At 40.2% G+C, this 27619-nt stretch overlaps 1 protein-coding gene across 1 annotated transcript in view; it reads right to left on the reverse strand.

Moving 5' to 3' along the window:
• Window positions 1-2810: 2810 nt before the first annotated feature.
• The window catches only part of LOC306846370 (chloride channel protein 2-like), a gene marked incomplete at its 5' end in the record, with an annotated part of 69499 nt that continues 44690 nt past the window's right edge, over window positions 2811-27619 (reverse strand). Inside the window, 23 exons of the mRNA XM_079379699.1 lie at window positions 2811-6488; window positions 6564-6650; window positions 7893-7997; window positions 8315-8353; window positions 9014-9079; window positions 10217-10263; window positions 10385-10493; window positions 12221-12399; window positions 13610-13743; window positions 13849-14059; window positions 14384-14494; window positions 14873-14942; window positions 16489-16647; window positions 16831-16915; window positions 17117-17218; window positions 17555-17639; window positions 17722-17847; window positions 17981-18059; window positions 18459-18482; window positions 20720-20797; window positions 20908-21041; window positions 21151-21279; window positions 23295-23426. Coding sequence (XP_079235825.1) covers window positions 6033-6488; window positions 6564-6650; window positions 7893-7997; window positions 8315-8353; window positions 9014-9079; window positions 10217-10263; window positions 10385-10493; window positions 12221-12399; window positions 13610-13743; window positions 13849-14059; window positions 14384-14494; window positions 14873-14942; window positions 16489-16647; window positions 16831-16915; window positions 17117-17218; window positions 17555-17639; window positions 17722-17847; window positions 17981-18059; window positions 18459-18482; window positions 20720-20797; window positions 20908-21041; window positions 21151-21279; window positions 23295-23426 — 2747 coding nt within the window. The 3' untranslated portion in view covers window positions 2811-6032. The remainder of the gene's footprint in view (window positions 6489-6563; window positions 6651-7892; window positions 7998-8314; window positions 8354-9013; window positions 9080-10216; window positions 10264-10384; window positions 10494-12220; window positions 12400-13609; window positions 13744-13848; window positions 14060-14383; window positions 14495-14872; window positions 14943-16488; window positions 16648-16830; window positions 16916-17116; window positions 17219-17554; window positions 17640-17721; window positions 17848-17980; window positions 18060-18458; window positions 18483-20719; window positions 20798-20907; window positions 21042-21150; window positions 21280-23294; window positions 23427-27619) is intronic.

The following is a 27619-nucleotide window of genomic DNA, read 5'->3' on the forward strand; positions in this document are numbered from 1 at the left end:
AAATAAAATAAAAGCACTAAAAATGGCAAAAGCACAACAGAATCATTAAAACTCTACGCTAAAATTAAAATAAAAGTGAATGTAATGGAAAAATATTAAATTAAATATAAAACTGATTCAAAATATGAATAAAAACTACAGTATAATAGTATCTCTTTGATACAAAAATGTGCAAGCCAGTGTTTTGGTATCATTGATATGTTATAGTTTAGTTAATATTTTAGATTTTAATATTAAAGTTTTATTAATTTAGTTGATTTTGTCATTTTTTTTTTGTTTTTTTAAAATACGTACATAGAATTAAAATTGATAAATTAAAACTTTAAAACTATGTCTCAATTTTGACTGAACTTAATAAAAATGAGAAATCTTGTCTCAGCAACTAGATGAAATAAGTATGTTTTTATATATTTTAATTTGTTTCAGTTAATGTTTATTTCAAGTGACAGTTTTTATTTTTCAGTATGGTTTTAGTTTTATTTAACGATAATAACCCTGATTCAAGCTGCTCTTTTCCAAACATTGAAAATGAATGCAAACTAGAAGCAAGAATTTCAGGAATGACGACTTAAATTTTAGCCACACAAATGATAGTACGGCTTCAGAACACTAAAAATATAGCGCATAAGTCATGTGGACACTTATGATACTTTAATGGTGCTTATTTAAAATTTCATTGTATAGAAAAGAGCAGCATGAACAACTTCCATTTGGATAACTGAAAGGGATAGTTCACCCGAAAATGAAAATTCTGTCATGAATTACTCACCCTCATGTCGTTCCAAACCCGTAAGACCTTCGTTCATCTTCAGAACACATATTAAGATATATTTGATGAAATCCAAGAGCTCTCTGACCCTTACGTTCTAGGGTACTCTCCAAAATGGCAGAAGACGGTTCCTCGTGCAGAAGAATTGTTGAATAAATTATGTTATCGTTTTCAAAAATATTCTCGTAGCTTTGTAAAATTACAGCTGAACCCCTGATGTCACATGGACTGGTATGGTAATATCGTTGCTGTCTATGGAGGGTCAGAGATCTCTCCGATTTCATCAAAAATATCTTCATTTGTGCTCCAAAGATGAATGGGTCTTACGGGTTTGGAACGACATGAGGGTGAGTTATTAATGACAGAATATTCATTTTTGGGGAAACTAACCCTTGACGACAGGATTTCCATTTTTGGAGACAGCTACCCCGCTTCCTCTTGATCTACATGTTCTTCATTTGAAATGAGCGTTCAAGAAAACCACAGTACTGTTTCCTCATTCAAGCAGCGAGTTGGATGATAGTGACATTAGTGATTGCAGTATCCAGTGAAATGCAGATGCGATGCTCATTACCTGCGCTCTCGGTGTATTCAGCAGCCTTGCCGCTTGTCGCGTATCTGTGATGACACATCAAGAGACTGGAAAATCTCTGTGAGGAACATGGTTTCAAACGTTTTCCTTTTGTGACCGTTCAAAAGTGACGTAATGCTCATTGTAAAATGTTGTTAATACTTCAGGATCAGGGGTTTCCTGAGGGACAGAAAAGCCCCAGTTGTTTATTTTGTTTGGGTTTAGATGTCACGCTGCAAGTGCTTGTGTGTCTCGGCTTGCTCCAGAAGGGTTGAGGTGCAGGAGCGTTGTGACTATGAATAGAATGTGCCTGTTATTATGATCACTGTGTGATGTATATTACCAAACTATGGAAGCTCATTTCTGACGCATAAGATAATCATGCTTTGATAAATTATGACATCAAATCTTATATTTATCAAATGAAACTAAATTATGATAGCCATACCTATGAAATAAAAACAAATGACAAGTTATTTATGAGACAGTCAGAATTATGAGATAAAGACATTGTTATAACAAAAGCCAAAATTATAAGGCAAATACAAGTCATACCTATGACTTAAAAAGTCATATTTAGGACCCAAAAAGTCAAAATTATGACAGAAATGAAAATCTAAATTATTAGGTAGAAAGTCATAAAAAGAGAGAATTAGTTTTTTAGTCCTATTTGACTTGTTGCACATTTTACCTCATAATTTTGACTTTTTATCTTATGATTTCAACTTTATTTCATTGTCTATTTCAGAATTTTGACTTTTCCATAAAAACTACTTTCATGTCATGATTGCCAAGGCATGATATTTTTCTTTTGAGGCAGAAATAAGTTTCCATACCAAACTGAGTGAGAATCCTCGACGATGTTTCTTTCTTTTTCCTCCGTATCTGCACTTCAATAGATGTTTGATTTGTGATTGGCTGCTGAATGAACAGGTTTTTTGAAGCTAGTTAATATAACCTTGACATGCAGCTACAGTAAAACAGTAAACAGAACGTATATGTTGCCTTTCCAGACTGCATTGATTCATTGCAGAAGCATGTGGAAGGGCAGTGTCAATTCATTACCAACCACATTTGTCATCATTATCCTCAATATGAACCGGGAATGTCACAATGTTCATTGATGTGAATGTGTACATTTTTTTTTATTGTTTGTACAGAAAATGTCTGAGGTCAAATGTGAGAATTATGATTGCATTAAAGTTGTATGTGTATATTCATATGTTTCACTGTGTCTTATGCAAACCTTAAACTGCAAAAACACATTTTCTTGAGTATTTTTGTCAGGTTTTTTTTTTTGTGTGCACAAATCGAACAAAGTTTTACTCTCATTTACTTTATGGGTACATTTTATTTGAGGGCGTTTTTATATTTTCCTGTAAAACAAGACAAAAATACTTCAAGATTAAAAAAAAAATTATAATTCCAGTATTTCCCACAAAAAAATTAGTTGCATAAAACAGAAAGCTTTAAAGTTGAAATTTAATATTTACTGATGTACAAAACAATTTCATGTTTTCTGAAAAATAATGGTAACAGCTGATTCAATATGCTTATCTCTATATGTACAGAGTATGTGAGTAGAGTTCATATACATACCGCTTTACCCTGTATTCTGTACAAGCAAATGATTTTTAAAAACCATTTACGGATATGGGCGCAGACTTATTGCTTAACTCTACACTGAATGTGCGGCATATTAGCAGACACTTTACACACCGTGGGCTTGACTTAAACTGCACAAGCGGCAAACGGAGACAAAACATGACAACATATCTAAAGATCATTATTAGCTTAAGTTACTCCTGTCCCACGTCAGGATTGGGTTTCATAACAATCGTTAATAAAACAGCTGATTAGTGCAGCCGAATGAATGAACGGCGAGGAAACATTTCACTCGTGTGGCTTGCAGAACCCATAGCAGTCGTTTCTGAGCGAATGAGAATAGGCTGTGTCAGGAAGTCAGTGTCATGGTTATGGTTTTGGTCCACTTGCCTTGATCCGTTTAAATCAAACCCGTAGCCTCCCATTTCTGCAGTGCACAAGAAAAAGAAACGCAACTCATTCTCCGTTTAGCCTGTTTAGGCTGTGTCTGGGGTAGTTGTGCTGTTCTTCACCATACTGCATAGCGTCGTTCAGCCACAGTTTTGATGCAAACATCATTCTCAGGCTGATACTAGTGAAAACTCCACCGCCGAGGTCCAGGAAACATTTAGCAAGTTGTGAAAACTAAATCTGAAGGCATTTACCTGTTTCAGTACACGTCCTATTCACGATATGCATTATTGCAAACAGTTTCAAAATAATATGCACTGTAGAAATAGAGCCAGCGTTCAGGAAAATAACCCTATTTGGCAAGCAGTAATTCTAATACGACATTATTGCACAGTTCGCAGTTCAAAATCAAATGTAAAAAGCTTTGCGCATATGCAAACAATTCAGATAAGACGCGATCACAGGTACACAGAATATCCATCGTTGTAATGAATTACATTTTAACACTTTGATGACTACAGGGACCACAAACTCCCTGCAATGGTAGGCTATTTATACAAAGGCTGGTTCTAACATAGTTGAAAACTTCCCTCAATCTACACTGGCGTCGAAATCTGTGACATATCGTGAGCATGTGAGAAAAGTATTGCGTGTTGGATTTCTGAACAAATCTGGCCTTGAAGAACAAGCAAAAGGCCATTGAAGTTAACCTGATGAAGTAACGTGAAACAGACCTATGCAGTCTATGCAGGCAATTTAAGCTGGCTGGAAAGCATAAAGTTTTTTGCACATGCAAACGATTGCACGGGGGTTCATGCATATAATTAAGAATTGAAGAGGCTCAGTTTCTCCACTTGGAGTCTCTCTTTGAGTATTTCGAGCTTGTAGGGAAGATGCTTTAATACATTTTAAATGGCCAGGCAGCTATGCTACAAACTGGTCCTGATACAGATCTGCGCATGCTTAACGTGCCTACATATTGTGGGATATCATTACTCGTAATTACAGGCAACACCATCCAAACCGTGTGCTCAACGATGCTTTGTTAAAGGAGTTTTTGTCTGATGCTGTCAGTATATACGCCTGTGTATTGCTGTGTTATGTTTGAATGGTAATTACAATGTGCTTCAAAACTACCCTGGTTGGGAACTCCTCTGTATGAGTCGCTGCTGGTTTTGTAGGGGAGAGTGTGGTAAGATATGCCATGCCTGTAATCTGGCAAACTGGATGCTTTTTGTCAAATGACCACGTTTTAAAAAAGGTCTGTTGTTTTCAGCTGCCTGTGATTCACATTGTCAATTTTTTGTGTGTGAAAAAAAAATGCATGTCAAAGTAATTTTTCCGCATGGCAGGTAAAATGAGTTTGATGTCAAAACAAATTTATCCATGTCTAAAAATATTTATCATACATTTTGGTGAATTGCCAGTGTAGAAAACAAAAGATGCTATGAATTGTTAAATCATATCATGAATTAATAAATAAATACATTTAGCAATGAATCAGAAATTAATATTTAGTTTTCCACAGAATTTTAGCTTTTCATGTTAAGCATGTCAAATGCAAATTCAAATGCAAGAAAAATTATATATATATACACTTACATCAAAAAATGCTGAAAATTGTTACACTACATGCAAATACACTGGGTTTTTCTGGTTGGTTAAGATGTGAATATTGAGCATCAAAATATAAGAGTAATGTTCATTAAATGTTCATATTTTACCTGAAATAGTTCAAATATTCCCCAATGACATCCATGGCATATCTTACCCCTAATGTGGGGTAAATTGTGAAATTTTTCCTATAAAAGTCATATTTCTGTGCCTTTTTCTGTTCTGAAATATAATCAGGCATATTCACTTCCCTAATGACTTAGTTCTTTTCGCCTGGTTGACAATCGAAGTAAAAAGCGGCACAGTTTACCCCACTCTCCCATTAATTCCCCTGCCTTTCCATGCCTCTTGTTTCTGTGTCCTTCCTGTCTTTCGCTCATTTTGCATCATGTTCTTGTTCTCTCAGTGTCCTCTGTGTCCTCTTTTGCCCACCCGTTCCCTTTCTTTCCCCCGCTCTCGCCCTTCGTGTTTCCTTGCAGTGTGGGTTATTAAGGGCTATATTTAGAGCAAAATTGTAGTTTGGCTCTCAGAGACAATTTTATTTGGATTTAAAGTGTCGGCACCAGATGGGCGCGTTGGCTAGGTGCAGCTGAGTCACTCTCACACACACACTCGGCTTTTCTTACGCACACTCTGTCACTTGCGCAAAGATGAAGAAACACACACACAAGCGTGCCACAAATCAATGAACAAACACGTTTATGATGAAAACCCGCCATGACATCATCGAACATAAACTTCTTTAAATTAATCTCATCAACATAAATCAACACCGAAACGCACTATGAAGCCACAAATCAACAGACACCCAAATTTATGAGGAATACACAGACGATCGCTCACAAGTCTATCCGAAGCCACACGGCACTCACACTGCAGCGCGCATCTATGACATCCCACACATACAAACACACACGGCGTGTTTCGTGTGAAGGCAGGACCAGAGATTAGGGTTGGTTTGATTAGCACAGAGCAGAGAGTGTGCTTCACTGCTTAAAGACTTCCTCCAGGTTCTCCTCAACCTGACTTCACAATCCCGTTTATGGTGTAAATGGAGTGTGCGTTACCGATCGCAAGCAGCTGTCATTCTGGCTGACCCTTTGAGGGCGAGGGGCTTCCCTCGCTCACTGCTTCCTCCATCGGAGCTGGGCTCTGCTCGCCGACGGCCTCCGAGCCTCCGTCCTCCAGAGGGTGGCTACAGTCACAGGGCAGCTGAGTGAGGTGCTCCTCTTCGGGCGTGGCGTCAGTGTAGGGCAGCTCTGATTGGTCGTCTGTGTGTAATGGGCTGTTCTGACTGGACAGCTCTGTGCACTCGGTCTCGTTCACCAGGCTGCCCTCGGACGGCTGCTCCGTTTGGTCTTCCAGATCAGGGAGGTTAGGCTCCCGTGGTAGCGGCAGGCTCCTGTGACGACTCCAGAGCTTGTGGAGCTCAGTGACCTCTGAGACGCTGCTGCTGTTGCCGCTGTCGCGGAAGCTGGCCAGCGGGGGACGGACTTTCACACCAGTCACGGTTACAGAACCCTCGATGGCCTTACGCAGCTATAAATAGAAAATTTTTTTAAATGTGTTTTTCTGCTAATAAAGAAGAGCTAGTAAAAGAATACAATCACACACCTCTTTTAGAGACACCACTCCTACAAGACGTCCGGTGCTGGTGACATAGGTATGATCCAGGCCAAGTAGTGAGAAAATGGTGTGTGTCTGAACAAAAGGGACAGAGAGAAGGACTGCCATTCATGTTTCATTAAAGGGCAACAGTGATAATAAAACAGGTTTGTTTTGGTCATACTTTAGTTTGGGGACATCAATTATGATTTTTGCCACACTCCTAATTTGCTGCTTATTAATAGTTTGTAAGGTAGTTGTTAGGTTTAGGTATTGGGCAGGGTTAAGGGATCTAAAATATGGTCATGCAGAATAAAGCATTTATATGTGCTTTACAAGTTAACAGCTTACAAACAGCCAGTATGCTGGTAATATACATGCTAAGCAATTAGTTAATAGTGAGAATTGGTCCCTAAACTGAAGTGTTACCTTTGCTTTTCCATATGGCTTACAATACAATCCGTTCCTAACAAAAACCTGCCATGTGGCTTCAGAATATATCATACAAATGATCTGCACTACTTTTAATTTGTATTTTTTTGTCATTTTATGTGGCTGAATAAAAGAGTGCTGTAGGGATGGCACCGTTTTTAAGTTAAATGACTGAAATAAGGTCTGTAGTTCTCTCAAGTTCAAGACATTATCATGTTTTCTTCTATGACATAAAATATATCAGAAATGCTTGTGATTTTTTAAAGCTTTTACTTGTCTTGAAAAAGGTGGTTGCTAACAAGTGGCCTAATGGAACTACAGAGATTGTCAGGAACATTAAAAGTCATCATGCCGAACAGGTAAACTCATCTACTCACTAATCTGTTTTTACAGCCTCATTGTGTTAAATAACTGGGCTCTTGCCCTATTCGGACAGTAATGGTTTCTCATGGGGATGCAAGTTATTTTCATCATTTACAGGGGGTAGTTTATTGCCGTCCAAATACAGAATGTTGGTGTTTTTCTCTCCCCACCTGCGTAAAAAACCAAATTACCTACTGTTTTTTGACAAACACCAAGGTCATGTGGCAATTTAATTGCTGATCGAATCCACATCTCTAAGTTTACAAGAAGAAACTGATTCAAAATAAAATGTTTAAATCCTTTTTGACCACTGACGAACACTATACGGTAAACTGTTGTACTTCGCGGTAATTTGCGTGCATACAGTACATTTAGCTTTTCCCTTCTAGGGACTGTATTTAGGCTTTAAAATGCATAAAAATTGTGTTAATTTGTGAGGATTAATTTGGTTACAGAGCTTATTTTCTGTAAAAGTTGGCCCACAAAAATGACATCTTTACTGTCTGCAGCACACTATGCTTGGCAGATACAGCAGATCTTTACCTTATGCAAAGATGTCCGTTCCACCAGCTGAAAGGGGGCGGGGTCTATTTTACAGTTGTTAAAATTAACAGCCTCATCCAACTGTTGCTCCTCCCACTCTGCTATCTGAAAAAGACAATAAAGACAATAAAACTACTAAAGGTAAAAAAACAACAATGTAATGTGAACTGACAGGGGCAATTATCCTAGGTTTTATACTATTTATGCAAGAACATAACATAATCCTCTCTGTAAGCAGTCCATTAAATATTAAAGAAATAATTCAAGCAAAAATGCAAAGTCATCATTTGAGTTTTAATAGAATTCTGAATTCCCCGAATCAAACTCCTCTCTTTATTTTAGAAGACACATTAGTTACAATGAAGAATCATGATAGAGTTACAACATAATTAAGGTGGAAGTATAGGATCTAACTGATATACCTCTGCTGTTGACATGTCATCTTCAACATCAGGTGTATCCTGAAAACATCAAGACAAGAATTAGACATAGAAATGCACAAATGTTTCTTTCATACATTCTTGTCCTCACAAACGGTCATGCAATTCAAGCTACACATACTAATGTAATCTACCCAAGCGGCTCAAGCTTTACTAAACATTAGCAAGCTTAAGCAATAAATTAAACGCAGCCCAGGGGAGGGTGAGGTAGACTGGATGCCATTAAGAAGGCAATAAAGAACTAAGACAGGGAATAGCTTTTCAAAAGGTTTTTAATTTGACTGGAGAGTTTAAGGCTCCAGTTCAAAATTGGATTGAGTAAAGCTTTGTTCAAAAGAAATGGGTCCAACTGCAACATCCCCTGACATCCGCCTGTAGGTTTACAAAAAGTTGGGGCCTGTTCGGAATCTTGACAACCGCAAAACCAAACCATGCGTCACACAAACGCATTCAACCCCATGAGAGATAAATATACACTTCATAACATGGCATGAATCATCTCATGAGTCAGCTTGTTCCCTGTTCCCTAGAGGGGAAGTACTAAGATGGAGGAGAGTATCAATACAGCACACAGGCAGAACGCAATAAGGCCTCTGAGTAAAGGCCCTATTGGCTGTGCCTCTGCCACCCCCGATGATGCGTGTTTGTGGGCGAGCGGAACGAGTCCCTGCGGCTTCTTACCGCCATGGGTATCTTCACACGCTTGGGCCTCCTGCTCCTCTTAGGAGCCATGGGGCCAGCATCGCTCTTCCAGACAGAACAGATAGAAAAGGGAGGAGCATAAAGCGTTAATGTAACTCTAACGCAACGCTCTCTCAACAGCGACTATTATCAAGGGACACTGTTAGAGCTGTCGTTCCTCCAAAGAGAAAGGCAGAAAGGGGTGTGTAACAAATAAATACAGCAGCCGAAATCCCATGTTAATGCCAGGCTGACAGAACGCTCACTTTGTGCTGGTCAACAGATGTCGCTTGATAAGAGAAGTCCTGTGGGAGTATACTTAAACATTAGGCGAAACTCCAAAGAAACACAGACTAAGGCTTTGTTCACACAGCACTTAAATCCAATTCCTTTTTTTTTTCAAAAATAAGATGTTCTTAAGAAGATATTTAAGAACTACTTTTGAATTGTTTAAAAATTGCATTTAGGAATATTCTTACAAATTTATTTTAGGAAATTTCTTATCTTCTTAATTTTTATTTTTTTTGTGAATCTAATTAAAAAAATCAGATCCACTCAGCATTCAAGAGTAAATGCCACGTGTGAGTGTAAAGAGTGAATTTGGATATTCTGCAGCACACACTGCTTTTCTTACTTGGATTTTTTGTCTTGTTTCCAGACAAAATATCTAAACATTCTTAAGTCAAGAAGGACTTTCTAGACAAGTCAAAATTACTGTCTTGCTTTCAGAAAAAACGATGAAACAAGCTAAATAATCTGCCAATGCGGTAAGCAAAATAATCTTGTTTTCTGTTTGAAATAAAATTATTTTGCTTACCCCATTGGCAGATTATTTTCCTTGTTCTAAGCAAAAAATCCAAGTAAGAAAAGCATTTTTTGCAGTGCAAATGTTGAATAAAAATCCATGAAATCTAATTTGACTTGAATCAGACATCAGGTTTTTTATCCACATATTTATGTGCTTTGAATCACATTTGTCAAAAATGTTTAAAATAGGAGATAACTAAATAGAAGCGAGTCGAATACGGCAAAAGCCTAAGACAAGCACTAAAACGTTTACAATGGTTAGGCTAATCGTTAGGCTGGTTTGGCGGATGGTTCCTCCCGGTGTCTCTCATCCCATATTTAGTCTCTGGGCACCTGCAAAATCTACAGCTACATAAGTGCCACGTATCACCCACAATCCCTAGAGAGCCATCGTACCTCTACTAGCTCCTTCACAGGTTCCCCAGAGGAGAGGTTTGGAGAGCCTGCAGAAGAGGAGTGATTAGATTAGCACAAGATGGGAGCGTACCAGGGGGTCGCAGACAGTTCGCAACATGACATACATGAGTAGGAGTTGAAATGTGTGAGTAAGTGTTATATACACACTGTTCAGTGACTCTGTGTTGCTGATTGCAGACACGGTCTTCAGAGCAGACTTGAGGGGGATCTGGGAGTTAGTCAGTGTGGGGCTGTAGGAGGACTCTTCAGTGGAGATCTGGAGAAAAACAGTCTGTTAGATCCACTTATAAGTAAGTTTGATTACTAACACAGGCTTCACATACAGCTGTATTACTGAACTCAGAGATGACAGCCTGCCGGGAAGGAATTCTTTGGGATGAAAAAAACACCTGACGGCGATCTGACAATGCTTTATTCTTCTTGAGGAATAAACAGACAACTAGGGAACACAGACTCCAAAAACAATGTCAGACTAACATTGAACATAATTAAAGTAATGTATCACCCAAAATGTATTACTTTCGGCTGTTCCAAGCCCATATGCCGTCTTCAGCCGAACACGGAAAGAGAAAGGTTTATGCAGTTTGTCTTGTACGAAAGCTCATAATGACCAATAAACACTGTAAGGGAACCATTAAAGGAGTCCATGTGCCTCATTTGCTTTATTTCAAGACCTCTGAGGATCTACTACACAGATTGAAATTTAGGTCCTTAATTATGGACAATGTGCCTCTTCGCTGCAGCTCTCAAATCTTATTCTTCATCTTGCGTGTTCAAGCGCAGCATTCACTTACCACGTGTAGGTTATATCATATATTTTTGGATTTACTGCTTTATTGGATATTTAATTGTTCATACTCACTTCCCTTATTTTAACATTTAGATTCCCTATGCCATCAATTACCACTCACTTGAAAATAATCTTTAAAGGGGTCATGAAAGGAGAAATCAAAATTCCTTTGATCTTTTGACATATAAGAGGTTATTGCACTATAACAACATCCTGTAAGTTTCAGAACTCAAACTTTGTTGTTAGTCTAAAAACAGCTTAGTCTACTAAAAAAAAAAAAAAAAGTTTGTGGACTGTAGCACTCTATGATGTAATAGTGTGGATAAGCACCGCCACCTCAAATGAAGATCGACATCACTGTCTTTTCAGCCCCTCCCACCAATTCTTGCACAAAGTGTTTACGAGAGAGGCGAACACGCAGGTCTATGCAGAAACCAAACGATAAAGATGCACTGGAAACAACAAGATGCTGTGCAGTGGCAAGCTGTGGAAAAGCATTATTTGCATTGCATTTCTTCTGATCCCATCATTTTAGGAAAAAGTGGATGAAGTATATTTTTAATTAAGATCCAGACCGCGTCAGTAAGAAGTCGGTCTTTTGTTCACTTCATTTAACCACGGAATTGTTTGCAAACAAGGCTCAATTTGATGAGGGATTTTCAAAAATGATTGCTGTAAAAATCTTGATAACATTATAAGTGGACCTCAGAGAACAGCACAAAATAGTTCATGACCCCATTAAAAACTAATAATTTAATAACCATGTTTTGTGTAATCTTTAGCAAATATTTAAATGAATATCTGTTTTTCATGTACTATTATATTTTACAATTTTTATATTGAAAATGAAAATTTAAATAGTAACACTTTCTCACTACTAACTAGTTGCTTATTAGTATGCATCTTACTAGCACATTGGCTGTTTATTAGTACTTATAAAGCACATTTTCTGCATGACCGTATTCTACATCCTTTAATACATAAACTTACTAACTATTAATAAGCAGTAATTAGAGGAGTTTATTGAGGCAGAAGTCATAGTTCACAGTTAATAGTGACAATTGGACCTTAAAAAAAGGGGTGCTCAAACCCCAAAATTTTGAATGGTATGTCTGATTCATGTCTATAATGATCATATAAAATTGTATGGGAAATTGTAATTAACACTAGTGTCTTCTCTCTGAAATTCATACCAGGAAACGTACACCGCGATCAGTCCTGGGGGGAGAGTCTTGGGGGAAGGTGGGCACATGGGTGCCATTGTCCTGAGCGCGTTCTCTCAAGTACTCCAGCCTGCGAGCCCGGCTGAGCTGCTGCGAGAGCAGGGACTGCAGCTGGGAGCGCTCCATAGAGCCCAGCAGGATCATGGACTCTGGAGCCAGGTGGGGACACAGGCAAGGGAGACAGCAGAGAGACCAGAAAGAGAGGGAAAGAGAGAGAAAGAGAGAAGTGAGAGAGACACAGAGGGATAGCTGGAGGAATGGGGGATAGCAAAGGGAAATGGTGGGAGGGCGGGAAAGGAGATGGAGAAGGTAAAGAATGTGTTTGTCACAGGATATGAGGTGGAATTGTGGGATTACATTTCCAACTGTGAGCTTTCATTTGGGAACATCAAGAAATGTCTGGAAAAGAAACTGTACTAAAATCAGTAAAATGTAAAAAAAACAACAACAAAAAAACAAAACATTTACAGTTTTACACACTTTCTTTTTAGCACACTGTCCATTTTTAAGCATCATACAAACACCTAAATTAAACTGTTTCTCAAATTCATTCAGAAGCTCATTTACTTTCCAAGCATCTACATCTGTACACATCTAGTTTTCAAGCAATATATTAACTCGAAATCGTTATTAGGTATGTTTTACACATTTGTAAAAATCTAAATATAAACCATGAAATAAACAAATGTCTAGGATTTTGAAAAAAAATTAATTAGAAGCTTTAAAAAAAAAAAAAAAATTATACAAAATGTTTCAGATTCTACACTAATCAAATAATTTAAATGATTTGACTCTGTACAAATGGTCAGATGTTCTTCTGTGGGCCAGGTGCTCTTTGGATTATTTCAGTCTCATAATAATTCAGAAATCAGTCTAATATATAGATTTGGTGCTCAAGAAACATTTTGTATAATTATAAATGTTCAAAACAGTGGCTCAGCTTAATGTAGCTCTTCTAGAAAATATAATAATAATAATAATTTATTTATATAAACAAAATATTTATATATTTATATAAGTTATTTTTTTTTTTAGAAATTAATAAAACTCACATTTTATATATGTATTATATGAAGTACACACACACACACACACTACTTTGCTCTCTAGATACTGGTATCAGCAATTGAAAACTCATTTTGAGTGCAGCTCATTTCTTGCTGAAAATGGTTCAGCAATCAAAAGCTGATTTTGCAGAGTTATTTCAGCCAAATCACTCTTCTATACTGAGCAAAATGGGGAGAAAAGACACTTTGGGAAGAAGACTGTCTACAATTTGTCTTAAAATTTCTAACATGAGCAGAACAACTGATTTTTTTGGTGCAAAATATACCTTTAAACAGATGTTTTATGTCTCACCTTTCGACTCCACCAAGGCCAGGGTTTTAAGCTGGCCTGTTATGAGAGCTTCCTGCAGATCCCGGTAAGAGGACGAGAGAGTGATATACCGCACGTCTCTCACCATTATGTCCTCCACACGGATATTATACTTCCTACAGGTAAATAAAAGAGAGAGAGAGAGATGGGAGTAAGCATTCAAAAAGCCAGGGGAATGATATGAGATTGATAATTTGGGGAAGTAACGTAACAGCCCTCACTCCTGTCCCCAGCCCAGCTCTGGCAGGTAGGGAAGTTTCTGGATCCGGATGATAGAATCATAGAGGGAAGGCTGCAGACTTTGAGCCACAGCATTGGCCAATATCACTGCGATCATCACGGGAAGGATGTGCGAGATTTGTCCGGTCAGCTCGAACACAATGACGGCGGTGGACACGGTGTGAGTGACTGCGCCAGAAAGAGCCGCTGCCCCTGTGGGAATCACCATTTCGTCCCGCATCAAATTACAGTAGCAGTCACCCGCCGCAAGCCATCTGATTTCCTATTGTGCTCCTGACAAGCTTTCTGCTCCGCTGCACAATGCAGCACTAACGCTGAAGCCATTTCCACAGGCAAGATCTAATTTGGCTGTTGGTCTGTGTGAGTTAATGAAAAATGTATGACTCTTGCATACAACACCCTGCAGGTTCAATTACGTGTGTGAATAAGATATAGCTACGATGGGCTGAAACTGATGGCTTTTGAAAGAAAACAAATGGACATCCGCGAGAAGGCATGCACAATCAACGCTCTCACCTACAACTGCGTATCCACCGGGAACTATGGGATATACAGTGTTGTCTGCGTGTATCCCATCAGGGAAGACGGCAGCCATGCTCTCGCCGACCAGTCGACCGAACGCAGCCCCTGTACAACACAGAATTCACAACATACAGTAGATTCGACGACATTTTGAAGGTGGCAAAAACACTACATTTGAAAAAAACACCAACACGTGCTTGACAAATACTTACATGAGGTCACAAACATTGACTCCAGTGATTTTGACGTGTTTACACAAAGGCTTTAGACAGTGATGAGGGATGGAAATGGTGAACATGATTGCGGGAAAAGGAAAACAACCATTAAAAACAAACTAAAGTATGGTGGTTGGTATGAACACAAGAGCAAAATAATGTTCAAAAGTGCTCACTCATACAATAGTGAATTGAAATGGAAACCAAAAAAAGCATATCCCACAGTGTTGATTTTCAAAAACAACACACACACACTATAATCACATACCAATGAGGAAAACCGGCATGAAGGCCCCACAAGGCACAGGCATTGTTGTGGCCACAGCTGACATCCAGAACTGAGAAAAAACATGTGTAGAAGCCACAAGGTCACACACTTGGACAAAGACATTGTTTAATAATTAAGCAATATCACACTCGCAATCATGATGCTGAAAATCAGGACGATTCAACATACACAATGGACCCCTTTCACAAGACTGTGATGACGTGTTTAACGGTCATCAGCATCATGAATCCTCAAAAGATTTTTATATTTTGATTTTTTTAAATATGTACATTTATATCACAATACTTTGTATTATATCACCTTTGCATCAAATTACAGAAAAACTAGTTAACGCTAATGCGAGGGTGTTTCTAATGCAGCATCTATGGGAGGGATGGTAAATTTGACATTGTTCTCTCTCAATTTTTTTCCTTTTTTTGAAAGTCACGAAAACACTAAATCGCGGAGCTTTTCTTTTGCTATCTGAGCAAATGAGAATGCAATAAATACATTTATGGTACTCTCTCATTCACTTATCTTCAAGTTAACCCAACTATGACGACTTCCGCAGCTGAGAAACCCGGAAATGTGAAAAAGGTCCATAGTTCAATAACGTTAATACTGAGTAATTGACATTTCAGAGACAATATGACCAGATGTTTTGTTTTTGCAACTAGAACAATTACAAAATAAGCAGTATAATACAATGTTACATACATTATTAACATATTGTCACATATTACCCAGTGTTTAAAATTGCTGTTAAAAAAAAATAGTTCACCCAAAAACAGAAATTTACTGAGAATGCACCCCTCAGGTTATCCAAGATGTAGATGACTTTGTTTCTTCATCAGAACAGATTTAGAGAAATTTACATCACTTGCTCACCAGTGGATCCAGAATGGGTGCCGTCAGAATCAGAGTCCAAGCAGTTGATAAAAACATCAAAATAATCCACAAGTAACCCACACCACTCCAGTCTATCAATTACCATCTTGTAAAGTTAAAATCCTGTGTGTTTATAATAAACAAATCTATCATTAACTTGTTTTTAACTTCAAACCATTGCTACTGGCTAAAATACAAGTATCCTAGACATAATATTATAAAATTAAGGATAAATAATATTTCTCCAGTGAAAAGGTATAAAGGATAAATATGCACAGAACAAGCACCGTTTACAAGTAAAAACTGAAGAAATATGTTGGTAGATTTTGATTTGAGAGAACAACAGGGGATGGACTTTTTCACCGGAGGAAGCAATACATTGAATTATAGACCTTTGTTTTAGCTAGAAGCAACACATTAAAGTTAAAACCTCTCAATGATTTATTTATTACAAACCAGCAACTTTTCACTTTACAAAATGTTAATTGATGGACTGCAGTCGTGGATTACTTGAGGATTATTGTGCTGTTTTTATCAGCTGTTTAGACTCTTATTCTTATGGTACCCATTCACTCCAGAAGATCCATTGGTGAGAAAGTACAGTAATGCTTAATTTCTCCAAATCTGTTCTGTTCTGTTCTGTTCTGACAAACTCAGTATATTTTCAGCAAATTTACATTTTTGGCTGAATTATTCCTTTATATTTTATATAATACGGTGAGACACACCTTCATGACAATGAAGAGGAGAAGTGTGATGAACACACTGACTTGTGGGTGCTTCCAGGCCTGAGGTACATGACTTGAGTACATAAACTCCTCAGCAACACCTTGCTTGTACCAGGTTTGGTTGTCAAACAGTGCCACTAGTGACTCATGTTGAGTCAGCTAAATGAGGAGGCAGCGCAGTTTGTTATTTAATGCATGATTACTGATCTGGAACAAATAAATCTATCAGCATGAAGCACACTTGAAAGACTGAAACATTCTGGTTGTGTAGAAAGAAAAAAGATATAGAGAGGGAAATCTGAAAATTTAATTGAGACACACAGTAAATCTCAAACATCAGACCTGGCCTGCCATAAACTGTCCAAACCCTGGAGGAAAGGTGAGTGTAGAGATAAGAAGAGTGACCACTGCTGGATACACTAGTCTTCTATGGGAAGCCAAACATGAGAAAGAATAATTACATTTTATATATTAAAAAAATACATTTGTTACTACAATATAATATAATAATTATTGCAACATTCTTAACAATGAAATTAAATTTTATGCTGAGCAAGTACCTAAACAAAATACATTGTACAACAAGAATTATTGTTAATGTAAGAGAAGTGGTAAAAACAAAACTCACTTTTTTAGCAAAAACTTGTTGATGGTTTTCTGTTTTCTCATAGACTCCACTATGATCCTGTTAAGGTAGACATACAACGCCCCTCCAAAACCACTGGTAATCCTAAAAAAACATTAACAACAGAAGAACTGAAACATCAATTTCATAAAACATTCTATTTTACAGCTAAGAACTGAGTATTAAGAACTAAGAATAACTAGCTAGTTGGATTTACAGACTAGATGTGTGAACCTGGCCTGTCAACCAGAACACAACTCTTAAAAAGCAGAAGTATAAGCTTTGCAAATAAACAGTTCTAATGAGCTTAGACATTTTTAACACAAATGTTCTTAGACAAGGAAATCGGTTTGCATGAAATCTGTCTTTTGACTACCATCATTTAAATTATGTAAATCAAACTTGTGTTTGGGTGAAAGATGGCAAAGGTGAGACACAAACCCGAGCACAGCAAAAGCTGGAAGCTCTTGAAGGTCAAAGGGAAAATCCAGCCGAAAGCGAGTTTTAAAGAGAGCCGTGATTGTCTCTGCAATATGGCGAAGAGAGAATGACAGTCAGAAATGTATGACGAATGAATCATCTGTGCTCATAACGGATTTCTCCCTCACCCTCATCCTTATTCCACACCGCCAGCACCCTGAAGATAAAGGCACTGAAGGTTGCAGCGAAGAATCCTCTCCAGTAGTTCCTCACGGCAAAGAACGTAGATGTGACCTCAATACTAAACAGCACTCCTGCCACAACACAGCAGATCATACAACAAACAACTCTGTTCAAAGCTGGAAGTATACAGGGGAACGTTACTGTCGTAAATGTGATATGGCGTTATCTCCAGTGGCCAGCTATGATCACAATGTCTGGACTTACCTCCAATAGGGGCAGCAAAGCAACAGCCCACTCCCACTGCACAGGCGGCTGACAGCATCTCTGTATTCCTCAGCTCGTTCTGTCAGATTAACAAGAAAACCAAATACATGCAAATCCTGTTTCAAACGACTGTCGCCGTGGCATTTTACAGGGAGCCAAGAGTGGAACAGGGTAATTACACTGACGGATACATGGCAAAGACATGCAGAACAAGGTATTGCTATGAACACAATTAAAAAATGGACAAACACTGCTCTTTCATTCACTATATGCTATCTTTGTTAACGGTTTGCTACGGCCAGGGAGGATGAAGTCCGGTAAGACTCTAAATTACAATGGAAAAAATGGTAAACTTGAGAAAAAAGGAATCACAAATGGAGATTTAAAAAAATAAAACTCGCTTTTTTCGTTCATTATAACACTTTCAATCAATCGGATCACATGGACACACCCAAACATAATAATACCTGCATCTTACCTTGTTTCCCTCAAAGGGCTCTTCCTTCAGCAGTAAATCAAAATAACACACATACAAGTGAGTATCTGCACGCTGTTCTTTCAAAACCTATCAATACTTTACGTACTTACACTGCTGTCGTTTCAAGTCTGTATCTACAAAAAAATAAATACTTAATCTTCATATTTTTGTATCTATCCATCCATCCAATAATTCGGTTGTGTATTAAATCTTATTGATAAACTGCAATCTACCCTATAAATTATTCTGTTATCATAGGTGAATTTTCCCTCAATATGGCAACATTATCCCCATACAGAAGCCCATTTCCACCACTGAATAATAAAAAAGGTAATTGAGTTTTTATCTCTATATTTTTTTCATTTTAGTTTACATGACTTTTTTTCTCAGAATTACATGATACAAACTCACAATTATGAGTTATAAAGTTAGAATAGCATGATATACTCACAATTCTGCCTTTTTCTTGCAATTGTGAGTTTATATCTAGCAATTCTGACCTTTTTTTCAGAATTGTGAGCTATAAACTTGTAATTGTGATTAATAATGTCCAGTTCTGAGAGGGTTAGGGTAAACGGTTAAAAAAAGAATTCTGACTTTATTTCTCAGAATTGTGAGTTTATGTCCCACAATTCTGACTTTATAACTTGCAATTGTGAGTTTACATCATGCAATTCTGAGAATTGCGCAACGTAAACTCAATTGTGAGAAAAACAATCACTATTACCTTTTTAAATTTTTATTCAGTGGCAGAAACAGGCTTCCATAATCCGCTTTATCTTGCTGCTAGAGTAATTTTCTTTTACCCTGGCACTAATTGGTGCTCATTCATATCCCAATATCAAAGTAACACCCACAGCTATGAGGTGTAAGACAAATAATTATCAGCACGGCCTGTTACCCCGGAACTGACTGTGTAAACATGCCATTGGCATTTGCCTAATTAAAGTGCACTCAATTACAGTGAAACAGTTAAAATGTGCCGCAATGTTTATGGTCTCCGATTTTCTGTCAGATTCACTCTGCTCTAACAACATGTTATTGATCCATTCCCCAGCGTGCTGTGATTTCTTAGGTTACTTTGTGGGCAAAGTCCAGAGGGTTGATATGGTATCGCACGAAGGCCGTTTGACTCATTTTAGCATGATTTACAAAGGGCTCCATTCACTGTGCTTGCAATTCCCTTGAGAACTGATACCTTATGTACTCTGACTAATCACAGACTAACAGAAAACCCTAGAGAACCCTCAGCTGCTTGTTTGTATGATACACGCAGATGAGACTGGAAGAACAAGGCCATGACGTTCCAAGTGCAGTGACATGTAAAATGATGATACAAACACAAGTAATTGGTAACGCTTTGTAATATCTCTCATTAATAGGTCATTATGAATAGGCCATTTCATTAAGATGCATTTAACAAATGTTATTTGACGTTTAATAGATCAATAGTTAACATACAGTCAAAAACTATTAGTAGATGGTATCCCAACTATTGCGGTTTTAATTCATTTTTTTCCTTTTCAAGAAGAGTCTGAAAATATCAGATAGATAACTCGCGCCGTGTGCACAAAAGAGAAAAATGCTGGAGCATGTTCACATTTGTTATCTAATGCAATGAGATTCATACAATTTAAAGTGCCCAAAAGGGTGCAAATTCTTAATGGAGCCACTGTATATGACATTTCTGATTATTTGATTGTAAATAATGTTCTGTAAAGCATATTATGTCATTTCTGTCAGGACCACTATCGTCGCAGATGACTGACAATTAGCATAGTTTGGATTGGTGGTATGGTTCTGTTCTGGGCAAGCCTAGCATGGATAAGAGCAGGGAGAGCATCAATAATCCCCCAGGGTAAACAGAACAGAACAACAAATGTATAGCAGATATCATTAAGGTTCAATAATTTAATGTAAGATTTTAGAAATTAGTCTGATTCAAAGGAGAATCAGAAGGCTGAATCCTGACTGACAAGAGGAGTCGGGGATGGAGGTGGGTAATTAGCTACTGAGCAACACGAAAGCTGGTGATAATACTGACGGACCTTATATATGAGTGCTGTGATAGGAGTCGCATCCCTATAGGTAGACTTGGATCAACTGAGAGTCAGCTAATGTGAGCTTAACTAACATGACCTGCTAGAACTGATGCTGACGCTAGATAATGTTTGTTATTGGAAGGTATTATAAAGTGTTACCAAAGTATGAAATGTCAGAAAGTTACTGACAAAAGACAGCATTAGTAGAAAGCATCTCACCATGTAGATACCTCCAAACAAGGCCATGAATTTGCTCAACAGAGCTGCACACAGACTGGCAACATGAACAAATGGTCCCTAGAGAACGCAAGAGGAGATAGAAATAACAGATGTGATCACAGGGCGAAGGCTTAAAGTATTGTAGCATTAGAACGCTTATCTAGGATCAGAAATCCCCTCTCATGCACCTCTTTGCCCAGAGGCATGCCACTTCCAAGGGCACAAGTTAAGCCAATCACTTTGGCGACGAAGGTTTTGAAAGTGAGGTACTCTTTCAGCACCACACCTCGGAGAATGGTCTTCATCTCTGGGATCCCAGAGCCTGGAGGAAGAATAGAAGAAGGGGGTTGCAAAGAGATCTGAGAAAACGTAAAGGCCATTTGGCTTACATTTATTACGTGAGCATGGGTGAGTGTGTGTGCGTATCTCACCCACTGCCTGTGGCGCCAGTATCTGTGTGAAGCCGGCGGAGAAGGTGATGAGAACCACTGGGTAAGTGACCCAGGCCAGGTACTGCAACAACATGTTACTGTGCAGACCACGATACATCCACTTCTGTGCTGCAGACACGACACACACACCATATAATTACATCTCTGTAGAGGAATAAGATGTGTTCCAATCTGTGTACTTATGTGCTATTATATGCCATTTGTAGTATAAATAGTGTGAGTAGTGTGTTCATATTGAAAAATGCAAAAGGAAAAGGCACACTTCATTTCCCAGATGGTGTACTTAATGAACCAAAAAAGTGTACTTAATGTACTCAACTGTCTAAAATTCATACACTAGATGGTATGAATATAGTACATAGTAAAATTGCATAATGTATGGTCATTTGGTACACAGCTATAGACTATTCATGTACATTTACTTGTTCTCTGTTATTTAATTGTTAATTGTCTAAGTTCATTTTCCTGCCCATTTTCTGGAATTTATACTGACACCTATTGGTGTGGATGAAAAAACGAAGTTTTTTTTTCTTTTTTTTTTTTTTTTTAGATAGAATCAAACTATAGACTATGCATCTACATTTACTTGTTATTTGTTATTTAGTTGTTAATTTTTTCAATAAATTTTTCTTAACAATTTGACAGTTGTCTTAATTTATATTGACACCTATTGGCATGGATGCAAAAGCATAATGTTTTTTATTTTACATGGAGAAATGCTCATATCTGAATCAAACTTGTTCTCTTGTTATTTAGTTGTTAATTTTTTAAAGTTGGCATGAAATCAAAATGGGCTTTATTTACTTTACTAGCGCACATTGTTAGTCTTGATGTTAACAATTAATCCGTGCAAGTTAATCCGCTCAAAAAAATAGTTTGTCTTGGTAATCTTTCATCAAAATCTGAACATTTACTTTCGCTCTGGGATGGCGTTCCTTTTCTGATGACGTCAGTTTGACGGCTTGGGCAAAATATCGTTAAACACACTTCTCCGACCGTTATTTTACTATGAGTGAGAGACAGAGAGGAGAAGCGCAAAAAGAAAACCCTGCCCTCTATTCAATATTTCGTTTCTGCTGGAAATACATCACTACACTGAAATAAAGTCGGCAGTAACTTCCGGTTCACATGGACTTTAATTAATTTTCCTAACCAATTCGACAGTTGTCTTGGAAGTTATACTGACACCTATTGGTGTGGATGAAAAAGTGTTTTAATTGAAGAAATGCCCATTAACTTATTCAAACTATATACTGTACAGCTACATTTACTTGTGCACTTTTATTTAGTTGTTAATTGTTTCACTTCATTTTCCTGCCTGATTTGACAACTGCCTTAGAATGTATACTGACACCTACTGGTGTGGATGAAAAAGACCAGTAATATTTTATTTTTATTTTTTATTATTTGAACAAATGCCCAAAACTGAAAAGTACACACAAATAAGAGGACCCAAATGATCTCAGTGGCCCCCCTAGTCCCCCCCTCCAATGATTTCAACATGGCAAACAACATTAGGGGGTGATCTACTCTATGGCCCTGCCCTGCAGGGAACACTTTGTTACTCTTGCACATTTGCAATGCCAGTCGTTTGCCATCTGTCAATTTATGAGTCTGTAGGGTGCTCATTGTGCACCCTAAATGCTCCCTTCCTGGACTTCCACCAACAGTCCATGTGACATTGCAAGACCAATGTATGGACTTGAAACAGGCCCTGTGTAAAATGAAATAGATTTTTTTTGGGCAACTGATATGACTGGAGTGTGATGTACACTCACATTTCATGTGAGTGTACATCATTTAACATATCTGTCTGAAAGCACTAGATTTCGCTTAATTCTGCAACGCTAAAAACTGCCCTTGATATGTGCTAAGACAATTCTGTGCCTTTTTGTTAATTGACTGAACCGCCAAACCCCAGTCCTTGTAAATAAACTCTTTCTTTTGTAAAAAAGAGGTCAGTGAGTTGGCACTAATTCGTTCAGGCATTAATGTACCTTCCATCCCAGAATACACGATGACGAAAAAATAATACTTGACTGATTAAATGACACCATCTGTACGGAACCCTGTCAAGAAGAAAATTGTCCTTTTCTTTCTTTTCATTCTTTTCTCTCTCTCACCTTGCTGGCAGAAGGCAATAGTGTAGTCCATGGCCCAGCTGACCAATGCCATGAGAAGCCCCAGGAGGATGAGAAAGATCCAGTCTTCACCCACACGGGAAATCAAGAACTTCTTACACCGTGACGTACAGACTGCAGATAGACATTGTAGAAATAAATCACCAAAAACATGCCAATTCTGTCATCATTTACTCACCCTAAAGTCGTTCCAATCCTGTATTACTTTCTTTTTTTTATGAACGCAAATGGTGAATTATAATATGCTGTTTGCCCCTGTCCAAACAGTTCTGAGTAATAAGCACCAACGCTCTGAAGCTTAAAAATATTCAAAAGCAGCATGAAAATCAATGTATGCTACTTTTCAAAAGATTAGGGTCTGTAAGTTTTTTTATGTTTTTGAAAGCAGTCTCTTCTGCAGGCATTTTCAGTCATCAATCATTCTAACATGCTGATTTGGTGCTCTAAAAACATTTTATATTATTATTAATGTTGAAAACAGTTGTGCTGCTTAATATTTTTATAACAGTTGTGTACTTAATAGTTTGTGTGTGTACACGGGTATATTTGTAGCAATTAGGATATTAAGTAAAGATCATGTTCCATTAAGATATTTTGTAAATTTCCTACTGTAAATATATCAAAACTTAATTTTTGATTAGTAATATGCATTGCTAAGAACTTAATTTAGAAAACTTTAAAAAGGCACAATTTTTTTTCTTTTGCACCCTCAGATTCCAGATTTTCAAATAGTTATATCTCGGCCAAATATTGTCCTATCCTAACAAACCACACTTCAATGGAAAGCTTATTTATTGTATGTATGAATCTCAAAAATGGACCCTTATGACTGTTTTTTTGGTCCAGGGTCACATATATAACACCCACCGTCTCTAAATGCATTGTGTGGCCTTCTTGAGCATCACTACATGTTTTCACCTTATGTAATAATTATGCATGAGTTGTCCTCAGTGTTAAAAGATGAATTTCAAAACCATACAGTCAATATTGCAAAGGGTTCAAATATGCAGAAGATGCTGAAAAACCAAAGAATGTGCAGGTGCTAGAGGATTTTTCTGAAGAACAGCAGGCAGTTGAACTGTTCAGGACAAACAAGGGACTCATGAACAACTATCACAGAATATATTAAAAAACAGTCATGGGTCATCCAGGAAAAGACATAGTATTAAGATTCAAGGGTATGTAAACTTTTGAATGGGGTCATTTTTATAAATTCAGTTATTATTTTGTCTTGTGGAGTATATGTAAACATCTGTTCCCTATCTGTCGGTCACTACGAGTTATGTCGTGACGACATTAGGGGATTTACTTGGAAGCCCCGACTGCCTCTGATAAGAGAAAACGCCAATTAAATTTGGCTAGTGGATTTTGCATACCTGAGCCACTCCCCGTGCATACGGGTATAAAAGGGCGACAGGTGCATCCACTCATCAGATTTTTGCTTCGGAGCCGAGTGGATGAGAAGTCTTGCGATCTCCACAAAGCCTTCTGCCTCAAAAAAGAGTTTGTTCCTGGGTGGCGTCACGGTGCAGACAGCGGTGTCCCTGCAGCAGCGATTCCCCTGGGCACTTCACCTGAAAGAGCAAATTTCTAAAACACTGGGCGGTTCGCGTCTTTTTAAAGATGCCGTTCCGTCCGTGTTCTCTTGGTTGCGGTCGCTTCCTGTCCTCGGATGACGGTCACGAGCGTTGTCTTCAGTGTCTGGGCATCCAGCACGCTGAAGATGCGTTTGTGGATGAGTCATGCGCCTGTTGTGGGCGTATGAACATGGCAACGCTGCTTTCTCGCCTTTCCTTTCTGAAAGGATTGGCACCCTCTGCCGCCACCCGTCCCGGTCTCTCTGGCTCGAGCAGAGGACCGCCGGCTGGCGCTCTGGGAGATCTGAGGGTGACAGTAAGAGCTTCTCCGCCGGGCACGTCCCCACGGACCTCTTACTCCTCCCGCAGCGCTTGTTCCGTCCGGTTCCCGAGTGATTTCGCTGGTTCGCCTCACGGGGCCGCCAGCATTTCATTCGGTGCGCCGCCCGAGGATCAGATGTCGATCGCGGCATCGGGGGATGGGCTTTCGTCCTCTGAGGATGAACGATCGGCGGGGCTGCCCCCCTCGGTTGTTGTCGCCACTGCCGATCCGGACCCAGAGCTGACGGCCATGCTTGCCCGGGCAGCCGTGAGTATCGGGCTGGAGGTCAACAGACCGCCCAGTCCCGAGCCCTCGCGGCTGGATGATTGGTTCATCGGCGCAAAACGCGACCAGCGGCCGCACTTTGCCCCGGTGCCTTTCTTCCCGGAGGTGCATGAGGAGCTGACGAAGTCGTGGACGGCCCCTTTTTCGGCCAGAAGCCGCTCGTCTCCCTCCTCCGTCCTCACTACCCTCGATGGCGGGGCGGCCAGGGGGTACGTGGATATTCCCCAGGTGGAGAGAGCGGTTGCGGTGCACCTGTGCCCGCAAAACGCCACCACCTGGAGGAATCGTCCGCGTCTCCCGTCCAAAGCCTGTAAGCTGACGGCCGCACTCGCCGTCAAGGCCTACAGCGCTGCGGGCCAGGCCGCCTCTGCCCTGCATGCCATGGCCATCCTGCAAGTTCACCAGGCCAAGGCACTAAAACAAATGCACGAGGGTAGTACCGACCCGGGGTTGATGCAGGAGCTGCGCACGGCGACTGACTTCGCTCTCCGGGCGACGAAAGTACGCTTTCTCGACGCCTCCATCTCCCAGACGGGGCTATTTGGCGACACTGTCGAGGGTTTTGCCCAGCAATTCTCGGCAGTACAAAAGCAGACGGAGGCAATTCAGCACATCCTCCCTAAACGGCGGGATGCTCCAGCTGCCACCGCTGGCCCAAGGGCCAGGCCCCAGTCTGCTGGTCACCGTGGGCGCCCTCCTGCGTCCTCCAGAGCTGCTCCGCCCCGTGCTGAGTCGTCACCTAGGCCGGTGCGTCGAGCCTCTCGCAGGAGTGCGGCGCCCCCTGCGCCTCAGCCGGCCGCCAAGTCCTCCAGGAAGACGACAAAGCGGCCCTGACGCGCACAACCCGGAGATGGAGGAATTTGCTCTTTCCCAGGAGACGACGAGGCTAGTGTCGCTCCTTCCCCCGGAGGAGGGCCGGGTGGAGAATCCTGTGTTTTCTTTTCTTTCTGTTCCGCCACTGGCTCAAGGGCCAGTGGTACCCACATTGTCAAAGAAAGAGCAATTTCCCTTTCCTCCGGGTTCCCAGGTCTGCGGGCTGACAGTGTGCGACGCACTGCCTCCTCACTCTCACCCGAGACCCATATTGCCAGTGGCCAAGAGAGTGCGGTCTGGGGACGCGATGCCTCCCCGCGCACCTCTAGCCAGTCCCCCGGGGGACTTAGGGAGTTTTGTGGGGATGAGTCAGAACGCACCACCTTCTGTTCCATCCAACCTTAATCCCCCTCGCTGCACCACTGCGGGCACGTCGATTGTGCCTTTGGTGCCACTTGCACGGTGTCTGGGGGCGTGGCTTGCGCTACCCAGCCCGTCTCGCTGGCTCATTCGCACAGTTCGACTCGGCTATGCGATTCAGTTCGCCAGGCGGCCTCCCAGGTTCAGTGGCATCCTCGAGACTTCGGTGGCAGTCCGAGTTGCACCTGTCCTGCGCGAGGAGATTGCTGTCCTTCTGGCAAAAGGTGCAATCGAGCCGGTCCCTCCAGCCGAGATGAGGCAGGGGTTTTACAGCCCCTACTTCATCGTGCCCAAGAAAGGCGGTGGCCTCCGGCCAATCCTGGACCTGCGAGTCTTGAATCGGGCCCTACACAAGCTCCCGTTCAAGATGTTGACACAGAAGCGCATCGTCAAATGCGTTCAGTCCGCGGATTGGTTTGCAGCGATCGACCTGAAGGACGCTTACTTTCATGTCTCGATTCTCCCTCGACACAGGCCGTTCCTACGGTTTGTGTTCGAGGGGCGGGCATAGCAGTACAGGGTCCTCCCCTTCGGGCTCTCCCTGTCTCCCCGTGCCTTCACGAAGGTGGCGGAGGGCGCCCTTACCCCGTTACGGGAAGTGGGCGTCAGGATCCTCAACTATCTTGACGATTGGCTCATTCTGGCCCGGTCGCGAGAACAGTTGTGTGGTCACAGGGACCTGGTGCTCCGGCACCTCAGCCAGTTGGGGCTTCGGGTCAACTGGGAAAAGAGCAAGCTCTCCCCTGTGCAGAGAATCTCTTTTCTCGGTGTGGAGTTAGACTCCGTGAGTATGACGGCACGTCTCACGGACGAGCGTGCCCAATCAGTGCTGAACTGCCTGAGTTCCTTCAGAGGCAGGACAGCGGTTCCGCTGAAACAGTTTCAGCAGC

This window comes from Barbus barbus (genome assembly GCF_936440315.1).
Source record: "Barbus barbus genome assembly, chromosome: 26".
In the NCBI taxonomy this organism is placed as follows: domain Eukaryota; kingdom Metazoa; phylum Chordata; class Actinopteri; order Cypriniformes; family Cyprinidae; genus Barbus; species Barbus barbus.